This window comes from Curcuma longa, chromosome 14 (assembly GCF_044706935.1).
Source record: "Curcuma longa cultivar G26 ecotype Majalengka, Jawa Barat chromosome 14, ITB_CL_G26_1.1, whole genome shotgun sequence".
NCBI classification, from domain to species: Eukaryota; Viridiplantae; Streptophyta; class Magnoliopsida; order Zingiberales; family Zingiberaceae; genus Curcuma; species Curcuma longa.
Window position 1 is genome coordinate 9,793,061 of NC_133874.1, and position 18,989 is coordinate 9,812,049.

Sequence of the window (18,989 nt, forward strand, 5' to 3'; positions counted from 1 at the left end):
ACTGCGAAACTACTCGGTCTAACCATCGGAATTCTACCAATTTTCCTCAGAAATACTTTAGACATAAAGGAATGCGAACTACCAGTATCGATCAACGTATCAGCAAATATATTATAAACAGAAACCATACCCCGTATGACCGATCCATCGGCCCGCTGTGCCTCCTCGCGCGTAATAGCATAAACACGTCCCACCTCCGTGCTAGCAGGCTGAGTAGTCGAATGAAATCCAGTCTGTCTCTGCTCCGGCTGGAACTGACTCTGGGGTATAGAGGTCGTCTGCTGAACATAATGAGGAGCACTATATGTAGTCAGTGCTGCTGGTGGCTGCTGCTGCACCGGAATCGCCGCATAACATATCTCTGGCTGGGGAGGTGCTGGTACAACTATATAATCCTTCCCCTGAATCTGATACATCTGTCCTGAAGAAGATGAAGACCTCTGCTGCTTCGGTGCTCTGTGTTTCACTGGCACCCTCTGCGATCGCGACTGAGTGGATCGTCCTCTAGATGAAGAAGTGTCTGAAATCTCCAACTGAGCTCTCCGAGGACAGTCACCAATCATATGACCAGGCTGTTTGCAATAGTAGCAAACAGATTGATCGGATGGACAATCTGAAATCTGGTGACCACTCGAACCACATCTATAACACCTCTTCTCCATAAACTCTCTCTGCTGAAGACCACTCTCCGATCCTGCAGGTCGCTTTCCCTTCTGCTGTCTAGAAGAACCCCGTGTCCCAGCTCCCTGAGCTGGCCTTTTCTGACCAGAAGTCTGTGTACTCGGGTTCTTCGGATTTTCTGCATCTCTCTCCCGATTCACCTGACGCTGAATCGACTCAATACTCAATGCCTTCTCCAGTGCCTCTCTATAAGTGCTAACAGAAAGACCAGCCATCTTCAACCGAATATATGGTGCTAGCCCCTGAGTAAACTGAAACATCCGATCACTGTCCTGAACAACCAAGTGAGAGCAAAACTCAGCCAATCGGGAAAACTCAGTGTTATACTCTGTAACCGAATGGTCGCCCTGCTTAAGACTCAGAAATTCCTGACGCCGTTCCTGACAGAATGTCGCAGGAAAATACTGCCTCTCGAATGCCTCACGGAAAGAAATCCACGACAAATCTCGCTGTCCGAATACCATCCTCTGGGTCTTCCACCACGTGACAGCCTGATCACGTAAGTGGTATACTGCCAACTCCACTCTCTCTGTCTCATACAGGAGATGTACGCAAATGTGTCTGTCATGTTTTCCAACCAAGAACGTGCTAACCACGGGTCTGGTCCCCCGTGGAACAGAGCCACTCTGTCCTTGACGGACTTCGCCAACAGCGGTATCCGACTCAAGTCTACGGATCTGCTGGGTGTAGTCGGTATCGGATCAGTAATCGATATCTCCGGAGCTCGTGTAACTGGTATCTCTGAAGATCGACCACCCTGTCCAACTGTAGGAATATGGGTAGGCTCCTGACGAACCGTAGCCCCCTCGGAAGTCTCCGAATCTATAAATCTAGCGGGTCGTCTCCGTATCCGACCACGCCCACGATCTCCAGGGGCCATAATAACACCTGGAATATACAACCATTATAAATTTCTAGAACGATATACATGCACTAGAAATTTACTTACAACTTGCTTGGAGAATCCTTGCCGCTGTCTGTCCCATCTCACAACTGGATCAAATACACGCAAAAACTCAATAAAACCGATACCATGACAACTTCGGAAAGAAAATCCGATGAAAATCGGACACCGGAATCGGAACGCAAATGCAACTGTCAACGCAACGAAACTCCGACGACAAATCCGTCTGACAACGAAAACGGATACGAACGGAACAATAACTCCGACGGAAAACACGGAAAGAAACACCGAGACAAATCCGACGGACAGCGGAAAAATTGACTCACATGCAACGGAAATCCGGATGAACCTAACTTGCTCTGATACCACTAAATTGTCACGTCCCGAGAGACGGCTATCCGAAAAATTTCGGCAGCATTCCCCCTGTAACTATGACAATTTCCCTGAACAAATACACAATATATAGAGCCAACATGGCCCAACAATATAACAAAAGATAATAAGGCCAACACGGCCATCACCACACACAATCACACATGCATATGTAACTTCACAGCGGAAAAGAAAATCCACAAGTACGATGTACGTAAAACTCCAAAACCAACAATAGTACGACCAAACATCAAGTCCAAAAGTCCACAAGCTACATAACCACAACAAAGTCCAAGTCCAAGTACAATGCATCAAAACCCAACAACTATAACTACGTAACAACACAGTACCATGCTGTGAGAGGGAACAGGCTGGCAGAATCTCCCAAGCTCCTCGCACCTATCTGATATCTGGGGAGAAATCAAATCAACCCCAGGGTCTGGGTAGTGAGTATGAGATACTCAGTGGAATACAGGTAAGAAGTGCATAATAAAAGGTCAACAGGATATAAATAGCAGTATCAACAGATAAGGAAAGAATATATACCATAACGGATATAGGAACATGCAAATCAGAATGTATGGTATGTAAAACCGTGGTGTAGCAAGCATATATCAACCAAGTGCAATAATCACACGCAAACATGCTGTAAACAACAATGCAGCATAATAATAATAATAAATGCATGAAATCATGCAACACGCATCAAAAACAATATGCATGGTCCTGAGTGCACTCGTCATCCTCAAACACCCTCCCAGAGCTCAGTGCTGAGGCGCCAAACAGGACATACTGCACAAGGCTCCAACAACTATCCACTACTAATCAAGTGGTGGAGCGGGCAGTCGCACAGGAGGGCTAGTGAGCCAGTCCTGGTTGCACCCAACTATGGTGCAACCTCACCTCTAATGCACCACAACTCGGTGTCCGGTGAGAGCCAACTAAGACAGCCAACTGTTGCCGTCGTCAACTACTACAACTAGATGATGTCATGGTGATCATCTCAACATATAATAGCTACAGGATAACAACATAATCCACCAGAATCAGATGAGTCAGGTATCAACATGGTATCAACATGGTATCAACAGAATAGACAGTATCAACAGGGTATCCACATGGTATCAACAGAATAGATCATATCAACATGGTATCATCATGAATCAGGATAGATCATACAAAGGTCAACGAAAAGTATCAAGCAACGAATATCAACATGTGTCAACAGGATAACATGCATCAACATAGAAAGTATCAACAGGATAGCAGGAATATCAACAGATCATGCACTGATAAGATTTAGCCTGTAGTGACCAAGTACAGGGTACCCACCTGATACGATAACCGTAAGAGTATAATCCCAGAAAATATAAACTCCCGTATATAGTCAAACCAACAATAATCAGGGTCCTGCAAATCAAACAATACAACACTTAATCCACTATACGTATAAATTTATCAACACAATCCTAATTTAGAATTAATCCCACTCAACTATTATAACCTAACCCAGAATTGACCCAACCGTTCTTCAATCGAATCCAAACCAGCTAATTAAATTCAATTGAACTCAATCACATTTAATTTGGCCAATTAGCTCCAATTGGTATCAGTTGGTTCCAAATCCAAGTAGGGTCGATTACCCTAATTGATCCAGTCCAACCTCACTCAATTCATTACTCGGATTCAACAATAAATCCTAACATGGGTCAACTCAAATTCCAACATCAATTACTAACCACTCCACATATCAAGCACTAAACACATCTAAAATTCCCTGTTCAGATTCCACAATAATCTGATCAATATCCACAACACACTTAAATCCAACTCAGATCTAAAGAAAGTCACCATCAATTATTTCTTACCTCACAGATCTAACCTCCACTTCATTGCCCTAGCATTTTGCTTCGGTGGTCTCTGGTTGCTGCCGATCAGTCCAAGGAAGATCGATCGGTCCAAACAAGGGAAAACAAGCTGAGGAAGATTCAAGAAAATCTAAAGAACTCAACTCAGAAAAACCAAGCACAACAAAACCCTAACTCAACATCCTTACCATTCGGCTTCTTCCTCTCCTCAATCCACCGCCAGCCCAAAGTCCAAGTCAAGCTCAACGATCGGATCCACAATCCAAACCTCAAAAATCCGACAAACCCTAGATCTAAGCTCAAGAATCAAACCCAAACTGAAATCCATCTCAAATGCACTTACCGATCTTCCTCCTTCCGGATCTGTCGCCGCCAGCCCGCCACCACACACGACGAGCCAAGCTTCTCCGGCAGGATCTACAGCTCCTCAACCCAACCTCAGTCGCCGACGTCCAATCCCAGCTCCGGCAGACTGCTCGCGACGAGAAAGAGGGCCGCGATCGGAGAAGACGAAGAGAGGAGGCGCGATCGGGATCTCGGTGAGGAGCTCGCGATCGGGATCTCCGATCCCCTTTTAACCGGCTTAAACGGGTTTCGGGTTTGAAGCTCCCTAACGGGTCGGATCCAAGATCCAATAACCCTATACTCTAAATGGGTTAAATTGGGCTGCTATTTGGGCTGGTATTTTACAGACTTTCGACAAGAAATTGAACAGAGGCTTATTGATTTAGATGTTTGATTCAATTGATGGCATCAGTCGATTAATGTCTTATATCAATCAGCTAATATCGATCAAATATTGAATAGAAGTAAGTCAAATCAACTGTGAGATTTGACTGATTGCTATTAGTCAATTGATCGGATCAATTGATTAATGTTCAATTATCAACACAACCAGAAAGGTTTCAGAAGGTTCGAAAGCAGTTGAATGATATGAATAGTTGTCGGAGACCATATCAATCGACTGATGATATGTTGCAGTCAATTAATGTCTAAAACGAAGCTTGCAATTCAATTCGAGTCAAGCATTCATATAAAAGGCAAAATGATTCTATTTCAAGGTAGAGCTCCCATCTCAAGCCAAAGTCTTCGTGCTAACTCCTTGCTGAGAAGTTCTTAAGCTCAACCTCCTTCATTGGCGCAAACATTTGAAGAAGAAGCTAATATCCTCTAAGAAAATATTGTAACTTCTTCTTGCTTCATCTCTATTTGTATTGTGTTGTAATATTATTGTAGAAGGTTTTTTCGCCTTCAGATTTGCTATGAGAAGGAGGAAATCAATAGAGGTGATAGAATGCTAGGTTAGCCTTGGATGTAATCGCGGTGAGTCAAGTAAAACCAACTTCGTAGCATTGTGGATGTATTGTATTAGTTTCACTTCAATATTCCACTGCACAAGTTCAATCAATGAAGCGATTGGAGCTATTCACCCTTCTTATAGCTCGCAAGATCCTAGTAAGTGATATCAGAGCAAAGTCGCACTAGAGGATTTACATCCAAAGGAGCAAAGGTTTCGTGCTACAAAAATTTCTTTGAAAGAGGGTCACAACACTACTTGACCACCTTAGTTCGAAGGAGACAACTTTGCCTACTAGAAGAATGGCATGGAGCACTACCTCATGACCAAAATCGATATGTGGTTCTCTGTTACCAAGGGTTTCACTATGCCAACCTCGGAAGATGGAAGAATTCTAGCATTCACAAGATGGTCTACTGATCAAAAGTGGAAGACACAAGTAAATGCCAAAACAACTATTACTCTTCATTACGGATTGAGCTTGGAGCAATTAAACAAAGTTGGCACATTTAAAAGTGATAAAGAGCTGTGGGATAAACTAATTGAGCTAAATGAAGACATCAAAAACTCTAGAATTACAAAGAGAGATATTCTCATTAGCCAAATGCAGAATTTCATGATGAGAAAAAGTGAAATGGTGAGTCAACTTCATGGAACATTCAAGGAACTTCTAAATGGACTCTATTCCATCAAAGAAAGGGTGGAAAATAGAGACCTCATTAGATATGCACTCAAATCCTTTCCAAGAAACTCATTATGGTCATCAATGGTTGATGTCTATAAGGTTTTAAGGGACTTGCCATCGTCAAATTAGATGCATTATTTTGTGAACTAGAATTGCATGAACAAGCTAATTCAAGCCACAAAGAGAAAGATATAGCCTTGGTTGTAGGTGATAAAAGCAAGAAGAAAAACAAAGAAAAGAAGAAGAAAGACTCCTCCTCCAATTCCGAATAAGGAAGTGATAGTGATGAGGGGCTATCATCCAGCAAGATGATAAATTTTGTTTGAAAATGATGAGGCATTCTCGAAAGTTCAACAAGAAGGATGTTAAGAAAATATTCTATGACAACAAAAGAAGGGGTAAGTCTCCAATAAAGTTAAAAATCAAAATCGGATGTAGTTTGTTTTGAGTGCAATAGGAAAGGGCACTGCAAAAAGATTGTTTGGAGCTAAAGAAACAAGATGACAAGTCAAAGAAGAAGAAGGCTTTGAAGGCTACATGGGATGACTCATCTTCGAGTTCATCGAAAGAAGATGAAAGGAAGAACTCAAGGCATTTGACACTTATGACATTGAACAACGTTGAGAGTAGTGGAGACAAAGAAAGTCATGAAGAGGTTGTGGAGTCCTTAAGTAAATTATCATCTAGTGATAACGAGGTAATCTCTTTAAAATTAGATAAACTCTATTCTAACATTGCATGCTTAACAAATGTTTTATCTAAATCCAAAGGTAGAGTTAAAGAATTACAAAATGAATTAAAGTCACTTAGAGATGAAATTGTGTCATGTGAGACTTGCATGCATCATAAAATGTTACCAATCAATTTGATGAGCTCAAGAATGAAAATGCATCCCTAAAATTGCAAATAGTTGATTTAGAAATACATTGGAAAAGTTTTTCTCAAGTTCTAAGTATTTAAACATAATTCTAGGAGCTCTTGGTACAAGACTAAGAATATTAACTCCATGTACGAATCATTATATCATCATCCTAGACATCTTGGTATGAGAATATTTTTGGTAAATGGTTTGTCTACTCTTGACATTGTCCTCTATAAGGTTATTGTTGGGTGTATTCGATCTTCCTATAGTTACCCGTGGCTTAGCCAAGGTGCGGCTAAATCATCTTTTCATGTTATATGTATTTCGACAGAGGTTAGACATCGATGTTGGCCTAAATGTGTTTTACACATTTAGGGATACTAATCACAATTGTGATGCATTCATTAAACCAAACAAAAATGTAGGATTGAAGAAGCCAAGGGTACTTTTAGGGCAAGTGCATCTATAGCTAAACCATATAGTGAGTGTAGGTTTCAGAACATTCTTGCACGATACTTGCATGACTCTGTTTTTCATAACTACTGTTTGGATGTTGTTGAAATCAAAACATATTATCAATTAGACAAGTTGGCCTATTATAATCATGACATCAATATTGACCTGCTAATTGAATTTTATGACATCCTCCGACCTATCGATGATGGACACGTCTATAGGACTCGCTTAGCTAAATGCGACCTAAACTTCACACCTGACATACTTGGGCATTTCTAGGATGTAGGCTCTCAGATAGCTCATTCGTTTGTTATCCATCATATTATAAGCCCTCCCTAAGTTGTTTGATCACCTCACCATTAACTCCATGTACGAATCATTATATCATCATCCTAGACCTCTTGGTACCAAAATATTTTTGGTAAATGGTCTGTTTGCTCATGACAATGTCCTTTATAAAGTCATTATTGGGTGTATTTGATCTTCTTATAGTTACCCGTGGATTAGCTAAGGTGTGGCTAAATCATCTTTTCATGCTATATGCATTCAACAGAGGTTAGATATTGATGTTGCCCTAAATGTGTTTCATGACATCATGCATTTTACCACTCCTATCCATAAAAAGATTCATATGTCATTAGGAAATATCATTATGTCATGGCTTGCATCATTAAACATCAATGTCACTAAGGGTTGTTGGGTTGCAAGGGTGCAAACATAGTCCCACATCTAAAACACATGGAAAAGATCATGGGTTTAAAAGGATGAAAGATATCTCCATTGGTGTGAGACTTTTTGGGGAGAGCCCAAGAACAAAGCCATGAGAGTTTAGGCCCAAAGTGGACAATATCATACCATTGTGGAGATATTTTGATTCCATCAGTACTAACAAGTGGTATCAGAGCGAGATCGCTCTTTACCGGACTAACCGCTGGAAGAGCCATGATCCAGATCTAACCATGTGGATTGAACCTTAAACAAAGAAAGTGAGTGCTCCCGTGTCTGAATCAAGAAAGATCAGACACCAAACAGGAAGTCCTAGTAGGTCGGGTGGACCGAGGGGCAGGAAGTCCTAGTTGCGGCTAGGTAGGAAGTCCTAGTAGGTCAGGTGGACCGAGGGGCAGGAAGTCTTAGTAGGTCAAGTGGACCGAGGGACAGGAAGTCCTAGTTGCGGTTAGGCAGGAAGTCCTAGTAGGTCGAGTAGATCGAGGGGCAGGAAGTCCTAGTAGGTCGGATGGATCGAGGGGCAGAAAGTTCTGGTGGATCGAGGATTCAGACATCAAATGGAAGATTTCCATTTGAGGGGGGCCTGTGGTCCTTTGTTTGAGGGAGGGATTGTTGGGTTGCAAGGGTGCAAACATAGTCCCACATCTAAAACACATGGAAAAGATCATGAATTTAAAAGGATGAAAGATATCTCCATTGGTATGAGACCTTTTGGGGAGAGCCCAAGAATAAAACCATGAGGCACTACAAAAAAAACAGTCATAGACATCGGTTTTCCACCGATGTCTATGAGAAAATCGACCGATGTCTATGAAGGCGATGTAAAAGGTCTGACATTTTAGACATCGGTTTGTAACCGATGTGGTATATATTAACAACATTGGTTTGTAACCGATGTAATACCGATGTAGTATAACTCAACGACATCGGTTATGCAACAGTGTAAAACCGATGTAATATCTGTTTAACATCAATTTTAACAACGATTTTCGACCGATGTAATATCACTTAACGACAACGCTTTCAAATCGATGTCATTGATTTTAAAACTGTTGTAATAACATTTAATTTTTTATGATGTTTGTAAATGATGATCGAGCAAGAGTGACATCAATCTAATTCCCAATAGTACAAAATTATCATAATATTATAAATTCACCCAACAAATCACAAATAGAAAAGCACCGATGTATTTAATCACCTCAATATTTACAAATAACCAAAAGTAACTAATACAAATATTTTTCTTACAACATATTACACATTCCCTCAGCGTTTTCATCTCCAGAAGGATCACCTTCAGCCCCATCGTCGTCTTCCTGGTCTTCGCCATATTGTTCATCATCATCCTCTTCGTCCTCATCTGAATCACCAGAAGCCTGAGCAGGGTTTGCAAGTACTGACTTGGGTTTCCACTCTTTATTAGGCCCCATCGTCCTCTTTCTGGTCCCACGGATGGCTGATTGGCTGATATATAAGAATGGTATGAATACAAAATCAAGTAAATGATCACTAGTAGGTGTCGAACCAATGAATTTTGAGGCACCAAAAGAATCTTGTGATTAAAGCTTACACAAAGGATTGCATGGAAGTTGTCCATATCATCTGGATCTGAAACATTGGAAAATGACCATACTCCCTGCACAAGTACAGTAACTGATCGATACAAGTTCCATAAAAAGTGCTAGTATCATGCTATAAATTTGAACCTCACCAATGAACTAAAATTTTACCAAAATGCACTAAAACAACACTTAAAGAAAAACCTGGTTATACACCACCCATACTACAATGGGCTTGAACTTGGATGTAAGATTTGCAGCAGCTTTTTTCAAGCACATGTAATTTTTTTTAACCTGCGATATTTAAAGATGTGACACAGATATTCTCTAGATGACAAAACCTTACACAATTATAAGTTAGACCTTAATCAGACATATTTTCTCAAATTCAAGTTTGAAAGTAAACACAAGGACTTATAAGTTAGGCCTTACAACATCATAAACTGAATTTGCTCTGACTTCTGAGTTTGTAAAGGTTGCTAGGTACTTGATCCACTCAGCTCTCTTAAGACACCCATATACAAATGTAAGATTTGAGTAAACACTGAGAAGCAATTTGATCTGAAGTCATTCCCTTGAAGCTCTCAAGGAGGCCCAGCAACTACAAGTTACATGAATTAGAAAGGAATTAAGAAACACAGACAGTGAAGGCAAATGTTTAGACTTCTCAACAAGATAGTGAGTTTCAAAGTTCATTGCACGAACATAACATCTTAAGGAAATTTTCCATAATTTGGTTTTGACTCTTAAGAAATTTACCACAAACATCATATTCGATCAAGTCACGTTCATGTGTGATGCTAGGTGGGGCATTTTAAGCACCTCCATGGCGATTCAGAAGTAAACCCCGATACAGGGCAGCAAGGTGGATAAGCACAATCACCAGTACTAAGAAACAAATCTGCAACATATATTAAAAAACAGAATCTGATAAGCAGATGAATCTGATACAATCTACTGAGATGAACCTTTTCAAGCACCTCCATGCCTTACCGGATCATTGAATCAGATGAACCTGATAAGCAGAGTCTGCAACATATACTAAAAAACAAAATTTTCATTATGATGTCAAACAATAATTCCGAAACAAGAAAGTAACATCAATTGAGTCCAATCAGCACCAAATTGCGTCTAATTTTCATTAGAATTGCAAATCAATTTAAATGCCCATCTCAAGCTACAAAACAGAAATGAGATATGACAGTTACATATGTAATTTTAAGGGAAAAGATAAAAAAAAAACCCCTTAAATGAACTACCTTAAAGAGCAAGGCCCTGTGACGTGATAATCCAATCTCAAGTGACCCAAGAGGAAGAACAATAGTGTTCAAAGAATTCCGCAATTCCAAGCTCTTGACTGTCCTCCTTCTCTGCATATCATTAGTATCATCAACTGGCAGATTGCACGAATCATACAGCAAAATAAAATGGAGCCGAAGGCAGAGAAAAGATAGGAGGGGATGGTGAAGAGGGATCACCTGGGTTGCGCCGAGGCAGAGAAAAGAGAGGATATTTTTGCTTGTCGACGGATCACCTGGGTTGCTAGGTTGCTGGGCCACTCGAAGAGATAGGAGGGGATGGTGAAGACCTCGACGGCGCTGACGAAGGCGAAAGAAGATGAAGCCGAAGGTGTGGAAGTGGAGCCGAAGGTGTAGAAGTGGAGCCGAAGGTTGCGGAGGAAGTGGAGACGATTGTCCGGAGGAAGCGAAGCGGCGGAGATGTCCCGACCATCGATTGAGAAGGGGAGGAAGTGGAGCCGAAGGTGTAGAAGTGGAGCCGAAGGTTGCGGTGGAAGTGGAGACGATGGTCCGGAGGAAGCGAAGCGGCGGAGATGTCCCGACCGTCGATTGAGAAGGGGAGGAAGTGGAGACGAAGGTCTTCTGTGGAGTTGAGGGGGGAACGCGTAGGTGGCGGTGTCGTTGAAGACGCGGCGGTGGAGCGGTGTCGTTGAAGACGCGGCGGTGTCGTTGAAGACGCGTCTAGGGTTTACAAGGGGTTAAGTTGGCCGGGTGCAGTGTTGGAAGCGCAGGTTGGAAGAAATATTTGGAGGGAGAGAGGGAAAGAAAAAATCTAAATATACAACGGTTTTAAATTGTTATTATAGCTTTCAAAACCGTTGTTGAAAGCGCAAATAGACACCGGTTTTAAATTGTTGTTATAGCTTCCAAAACCGTTGTTGAAATCGCAAATAGACAACGGTTTTCAAACTGTTGTCGTAGTCTTCAAAAATCGTTGTTGTAGGCGGACATAGACAACAGTTTTAAAACCGTTGTTATATCCTCCAAAAATCGTTGTCGCAGTCTCCCATCAACCTCTCAAAGACATCGATTTTTCTTAAAACCGTTGTAAAAAAGTAAAAGACATCGGTTTTGCCATAAAATCGATGTCTTTTGAGTGTTGTTAAAGACCGATTTTCTTGTAGTGAGGGTTTAGGCCCAAAATGGACAATATCATACCATTGTGAAGATATTTTGATTCCATCGGTATTAACAAGGGTGACATCAGGCCTTTAATAGAGATGTATGATCGAATCAGACTATGTACCTTCGAATTCTCGCTTGTTGGAATGCGATCCGATATTGGAACCATGCTCTAATCGGTGATCATAGGGATGCTACTGATGATAATCAAATTGATGGTGCGAAGGAGGTACCTCAATAGCCAGCGCCTAAGCTTCTGGACGACAAGGATCAAATCAATCAGTTGGAGGAGGAGCTCGAGGCGTTGAATACACATGTCAAGGAGTTGGGTCTGATGCTGCATGAGCGACTTGACACCATTGTTGGTCACTAGCTTGTGACCCAGTCTGCTATCGTCACCTCTCTAACATAGATGTTCCAGACATGAATGTCAGGACCATCCTCCTCCATCTTCATTTGCGCCACCTCCTCTAGTTGATGATGATGCCAATACACATATCTTAGATTAGGAGTTGGGTGTTTGAGTGTTGCTTGTTGTATTATATTGATACTATTATGACATTTGGTATGTTGTACTTGACTAACTTTGCCTCATAGTAGGCACATTTTGTATGATTGACACTACTTATATGCCATGATTCTAGATTTTTGATTGTCTATTTGTAATGTCGTTTTGGTATGTGTTGAATCCATGTGACTATGTCTCTAAATGCTTGCATGCGTTAAGGGAAGGTTGTCCTCTAAACTAGTTTTGCAAATGGTACTTGCCATGTTGCATTCTTCTTGATCTTTGACAAAGGGGGGAGAAGTCATGCATCCTATGACACTTTTATAGTATATGACATTAATGTGGTAGGCGTAAATTTAAAATTCTCTTAGGAGACTACATGAATGATTTCTTATCATATTGTCAAAAGATAGTCTAAACTTTAATGGTTTGTCAAACATCAAAAAGGGAAAGATTGTTGATGCAATCATGCCCAAGAAATATAATTTTGATGTTTGATACATTTAAGTTAAAGTTAATGAAATGAAATCTCACTTGTACGATGAGTGTGCAGAGAAAAGTCCTCGGAAGTTAGAGACTATATGCAATACAAGGAAAGTCTAACAAGGTCGAGGATCATATTCTTGGCAGGAAAAAGTTTATGTAAGTCGGAAGACTGAATTGAAGACATGAAAAGTCTAAGAAAGTTAAGGATCAAATTCTTGGAAGAAACCTTAGTAGATTGCCAATCAGATGCAAAGGTGGATGAAGGGAAGAGACAAGGAAACTTTAGGCATTAATTTTCTCGATCATACATATGATTTAGAAATATGGATTTTCCATTAGTTTTCTCATGAGAAAACTACAATTAGAATCGATTAATTCATAAATTCAAGCATTAGTTGTAATCTGTTTATGATTATCTTTATTTTTAAATATGGATAGATGACTCTCATATCAATTATTGGGATAAATCAAGTAATATATCATCAAGATATGATAGGATCTATTACTCGTATTGAATTATATAATGAGAATGTTTAAAACAGAAGCGTACTTAAACCTATAGCTCGAAGAATCACGGGGCGGATTAAATCTTTGATAAATTATGAATGGTTGACTTTGATAATGAATCATACAACAAAGAGTCAGTAAAGGAATTGACTGCAGAAATCAACTGAAGTAGTTAATTGAAGAAATCGGTTGAAGGAGTCAACTGAAAGAGTTGGCTTAAGAAATTGGTTGAAGGAGTCGACACTCAATATTCAACTATCAAGAAATGTATTCTCTCTGAAAAGACTCAAAAAGATATTAGAAAAGGTCAAGACATGCTTTGACAGTGCCCCTCCAACATTCAAATCATAATATGACGAAAGTGATTGAAGAATACGAGAATATCATTAAAAAGTAGGTTAATAGAGATTGCATACCTTTGATTAGAGAAGTAAAATGTCTTTTATATAGAGAAGAAAAGAACCCGCCTTTTCATTAATTGAAGCGTCTTTATTTTAATGAATGTGACCTTTCTTTAAACTCCAAGGGAGAAGCTTTTCAAATGAACGACAGGGAACAACCACTTTCTTTAGATATGTAATCATGCCTTTAAATGAATAGCCAGTAATTGCTTATCTCATTTGTATAACCGCACTTGTAACTAACATAACTCTTCATCTGACCTTTCATATTTGGTATAATATTAATCATATTGATGGCCCAACTACATGACTGACGCAATATCGAGTCTTTGCTAAATAAAGTATTCTTGAATTCAACTAAGCTCTCTTCCAAAGTTTCGAGCCTTTTTTTACCTTAGATTGTCATGTCTCACAATTTCTTGACGACGGTGATGTGACTGTCTGACAGATTTAATTGTGACTGATTGAGAGATTTGGCGGACTAAGAGAAAAGGACCGGAATAGACATGACAAGTATAGGAGCAACAGGCTTGGTGAGTTGTAAGCACCTTTGGTTCGAACAAGATGAAAAGCTGAACTGGGAATTAGGCAGATCGTAACCGCCTGAGTTCGATTAGGACTAAGTCCAAGTAGATGGGCGAGTAACCGAATAGGGATCCTAAGTCGAATGAGGTTCAGTCAACCAATCAAGTCAATCATGACGATCGTGTCTGGACAAGTTACCCTCCTTCTAGCCTATATATGTGTCCTGACTTAAGACTGATCTTTATGAGCCGGGTTATAATACCCATAATAGAGGTGATTTCTTTCCGTTCTTAAAAAATATCACGTATACTATTTGTTGACCAAGTCAAGATATGTTTAAATGACAAATTTTTTTTTTGGCATTTATCCTTCTTTAGGACTACCGGATCATGTATCATGTCTCTATGTCCTAGGGATCATAATCCTTTATATATTAACGTATATCTAACATGATCCACTTACCACCAAAGTAGCAATACTACTATAATATTTCAATTACATAAAAAAATTAAAAGAATTAATAATAAAAAAAGAGTAATTTTATTTTCACAATTTGATTATCTTTATGAGACCATTATTATATATATATATGTAGAATTTATCTGTCATGGTAAAAAGTTGGTAATGCACTCATCATTTCCACTCTCGCCTAAAGCCTAAAGATGCATCTTCTTCTTCTTGGAAGAAATTAATCCAGTGACCCAAACAAAACATGAAACACAGGAGATCTTTAATTATTTTATCGATCGATCGAAGATTAGATCCTTCTACGATGCCCTGCAGACAAATGCATCAACACACACACAGAATGCAAACGGTAAAGAACCCTTTAATTAATTTCGATCTCGGCCCCTGCCTTGCCTGCCCATGTCGCAATGATTTCTGAAGCCAATCCAGCGGCGCAGAACGTGCGAACGGACAGCGTAGGGCACCCACTGCAAATTAGCATCTCTCTGCAGACAAGCAGGCAAGCAGGAAGCTGCATGCAGGCCGATAAATACAACATTCAATATTAATTAATTATCAAATATATTTCTTCCGGCCGGCTGCTGCAGCAGGTTCGTCCCACGAGGAGGACTGGGATAGCTCGGAGCTGCACGTCGTACTTCCTCAAAGCCAAAGCCCAAGGAAACGCAGGCAGGTGGTGGTTGCGGTTGTCGTTTATCGCCGACGGCGACCATCGATGATGATGGCGTCGCAGCTGATATCAATTCACGTGCCTGTCACTGCACTCCCATACATTACCACCATTATTTTAAAGGGCTTAAAGCGATCGAAGCTCGCATGAGTGAGTGAGTGAGTGAGTGAGTGAGGGAGTTCGAAGACTGCGTTCCGGATGCCGCTGAGTGGTCAATGGTCAAACGTTTCAGAGCAGGAAGCAGGCAGTCAGACACAGAAGACTATGGGGATTAAGTAACTTTAAAGAGATAGATAGATAGATAGATAGAGATGGATAGATAGATAGATATCAGATTGGATTCCATGGAATTGGATTGGATGGATGATCTTTTACCTCATGCCCTTCTTCTAGCTTTTTGGCCTCGCTTGATGTGAAGTTGCATAGCAGTATTTTTGGACGTCGTCATTATTGCATGCATATATATCAGCTTTAATGAGAACAAATATAATTATAGAAATAATTCATGGCGTTTTCCAGATTAACATTTGATGGTGAGACTCCAAGAGGAATTTTTACTTGACAGAATTTACTGATCGATCGATCGATCTATCTCTCGCTGGCTTCGGGAGTTGCAGTCGACGTTAGCTAGCTAGGTAGCTGCTGCAGCTCCTGCTCCGAGTATGAATCTTGATCGTCGAGGAAGCTAAGGCATTGCCGGAAACTGAAACCATACAAGCTCTGCACGTTGACTTGGGAAGAACAGGGGCATGATTAGCTTCTAATTGTGGACTCGCTGAAGTTATTGCTTCGTATGTACGAGTGCGCATTACGAGTACGTATAGCGAAGCAGTGATTTATACGGGAAAAGACAGGCGAAATATTGAAGTTGTACAGGAGAAATACGAGGGCAGTGTCGTAAATTGGGGTTAGAACGCCCTGTTGCTGGGCGTCTACGTCTCTCGGCGCTATAAAGCTGGAGACGATCGACGGGAGGCAGTCGAAGTGGTAGGAGGCGATGGATCCGGGCGACGCCTTCTCGGCTAACGTTTACAAGTGGGACCCGCGCGGCGCGCCGCCGAACCCTTGCCGCCTCATCGAACCCCTACCTCCGCTGCTGCCTCCGGCGGCGGCGGCGGCGGCGGCGGCGGCTTCGCTGGCTCCTCAGCCGGCCGCTGAGGCGGAGGATCAGAGACCTAGGGAGCTGGGCGAGGTGTTCTCCGGGTATGGCGTGCGGTACGCGACTGTGGCGCGGATCGGCGAGTTGGGGTTCACGGCGTCGACGCTGGTGGGCATGACGGAGGCGGAGGTCGACGACATGATGGCCACCCTGGCGCACCTCTTCCGGTGGGACCTCCTCCTCGGCGAGCGCTACGGCATCAAGGCGGCTCTCCGCGCGGAGCGCCGCCGCCTCGTCAGCTCCCGCCTTCTCCTGCAGCACCGCGGCCACCACCGCCTCGACGACGACGGCCGCCGCCTCCTTTTCCTCAGCGACCATCAACTCCAAGGCAATAACATCGCCCTCGACGCTCTTTCTCAAGAAGGTCATCCCACCCCAGTCCACTCCATTAATCATACTCACACCAGTCCACTCCATTAAAACGGCTGCGACTCTGCTTTTTGCAGGACTATCGGAGGAGCCGGTGCAGCACGAGAAAGAAGCGGCGGGGAGCGGCGGGGAGACCGCCGCGGGCGTCGCGAAGAAGGACGCCAAGGGCAAGGACAAGAAGAAGAAGAGCAGCGGACGGAAGAAGAAGAGGTCATTCCAAGAAGGGGAGGAGGAGGAGGACGACGACGACGAAGAGGACGAGGACGAAGAGGAGTGGGGGTCGGGGTCGGAGACGTCGGGCAAGAGCCGGCGCGCGGAGCGCCAGAGGGAGCACCCGTTCATCGTGACGGAACCCGGCGAGGTGGCGCGGGCGAAGAAGAACGGCCTCGACTATCTCTTCCACCTCTACGACCAGTGCCGCCATTTCCTCCTCCAAGTCCAGGCCCTCGCTCGCCAGCACGGCCACAAGTGTCCCACCAAGGTCGGCCCTTCTCTCTCTCTCTCCTCCCACTCTACCCTCTAGACTCTACCCCCTGCCTCCACGTAGCAGAGGTGTGGCCCACAGTCGGCTCCCGGGCCGTACCACGTGTCAGGACCACCTTGGTTGTTATGAATGGCGAGAGGAGTAGTCTTGTCGAGTGGATTTGACCACTGCTTGGGAGCGCATGCCTGGTCGCCGCCCGACACGGAACACCGAACGGGATCTCTGCTCTCGCGCCACGTCACGCACTCACTCCCTCGTACTTTCTTCTTCTTCTTCCTCCTCCGTCGGAACTGACTGACGATGAATTGCGATGCAGGTGACGAACCAGGTGTTCCGGTACGCGAAGAAGGTGGGGGCGAGCTACATCAACAAGCCGAAGATGAGGCACTACGTGCACTGCTACGCGCTGCACTGCCTGGACGAGGAGGCGTCGAACGCGCTGCGGCGGTCGTTCAAGGAGCGCGGGGAGAACGTGGGGGCGTGGCGGCAGGCGTGCTACAAGCCGCTGGTGGCGATCTCGGCCAGGCACGGATGGGACATCGACGCCGTCTTCAACGCCCACCCTCGCCTCTCCATCTGGTACGTGCCCACCAAGCTCCGCCAGCTCTGCCTGCCACCTCGCCCGCAGCAACAACGCCGCCGCCGCCGCCGCTGCCTCCGCCTCCGCCAGCTCCGTCGACGGGCTTCCGCGCCGCCGCCGCCGCTGATGTTCTAGCTAGCTCGATCGATCGACTGCCTCCTTCAATGCGTACGTCTTTAGCACTTTGTGATAGGATCGATGGATGGGTGACATGAAGTTGCCGGCGGCTTTCATGTGAGATTTTGGTTGGTCAATGCATGCAACTCTGAACAGTATGATTTTAAGATCTGAAAGAAAAGCCCTGGCAATTTTATATTTTAGTTTCCCAGCGCAGATGAAATTGGCCAGAAGAATAGTACATGATCGATTGTAAAGATTAACTCTACTCGTGAAATTTACTATTTCAACGATCTTACATGATTGATCTCACGATCATCTATATAAATTAAAAAGCTATAATTGATCATGATGAAGAAGATATTATTTTGATTTCGTCGAAATTCGATCCTTATGTCTACTTCAACAATTTTGTTCTGTCGTAATTAACTCAACTATGTCTCAAAGGCAAGATCAAATCTACTTGATTCTCTATAACGATGGATCAATTATAGAGATCAACTATTGGTAGTCTTCAAATTGAATATTTTCAAATATATCCAAGGGATGAATCAAGGAAAGGTCTTCAAATTGAACATTTTTAAAAGTCCAAGGGATGTGTCCAATAATATGCATAAAAGGTTTAGACATCTAAAATATCTAAATAATAATAATAATAATAATAATAATAATAATAATAATAATAATATACAACTTCATCCCTGTATAAGGTTGATGTTGGCTTTGCAAGATTAATTCATCTAACAAATTTATAGGCTATGGAGTACAATCAACATTCCAAAACATATAAAATCATTATGTTAGCATGGTTTATTATTTATTTTATAACAACTAGATAAACTCTTATGTAAAAGGTGAAATCCACCACCCTAGCAGTTCTAT

General features: G+C 42.4%; 1 protein-coding gene and 2 long non-coding RNA genes across 3 annotated transcripts; 1 reads left to right on the plus strand and 2 right to left on the minus strand.

Annotated features, from left to right (window-relative positions):
• Positions 1-2,168: 2,168 nt before the first annotated feature.
• LOC141845560 (uncharacterized) lies at positions 2,169-3,919 on the minus strand. The gene is made up of 3 exons (XR_012603248.1): positions 3,826-3,919; positions 3,290-3,367; positions 2,169-2,367 (listed from the first exon to the last, which is right to left on the minus strand). It is a non-coding gene; the product is annotated as an uncharacterized LOC141845560 (long non-coding RNA).
• Positions 3,920-9,058: 5,139 nt separating this feature from the next.
• On the minus strand, positions 9,059-9,704 carry LOC141844769 (uncharacterized). The gene is made up of 3 exons (XR_012603192.1): positions 9,618-9,704; positions 9,425-9,490; positions 9,059-9,318 (listed from the first exon to the last, which is right to left on the minus strand). It is a non-coding gene; the product is annotated as an uncharacterized LOC141844769 (long non-coding RNA).
• Positions 9,705-16,395: 6,691 nt separating this feature from the next.
• LOC141844903 (floricaula protein-like) lies at positions 16,396-18,125 on the plus strand. Its single transcript, XM_074732875.1, is given in 5 exon segments — positions 16,396-16,921; positions 17,004-17,407; positions 17,727-18,017; positions 18,019-18,097; positions 18,100-18,125. Coding segments are annotated over 5 exon segments (1,326 nt in total).
• The last annotated feature ends 864 nt before the right edge of the window (positions 18,126-18,989 follow it).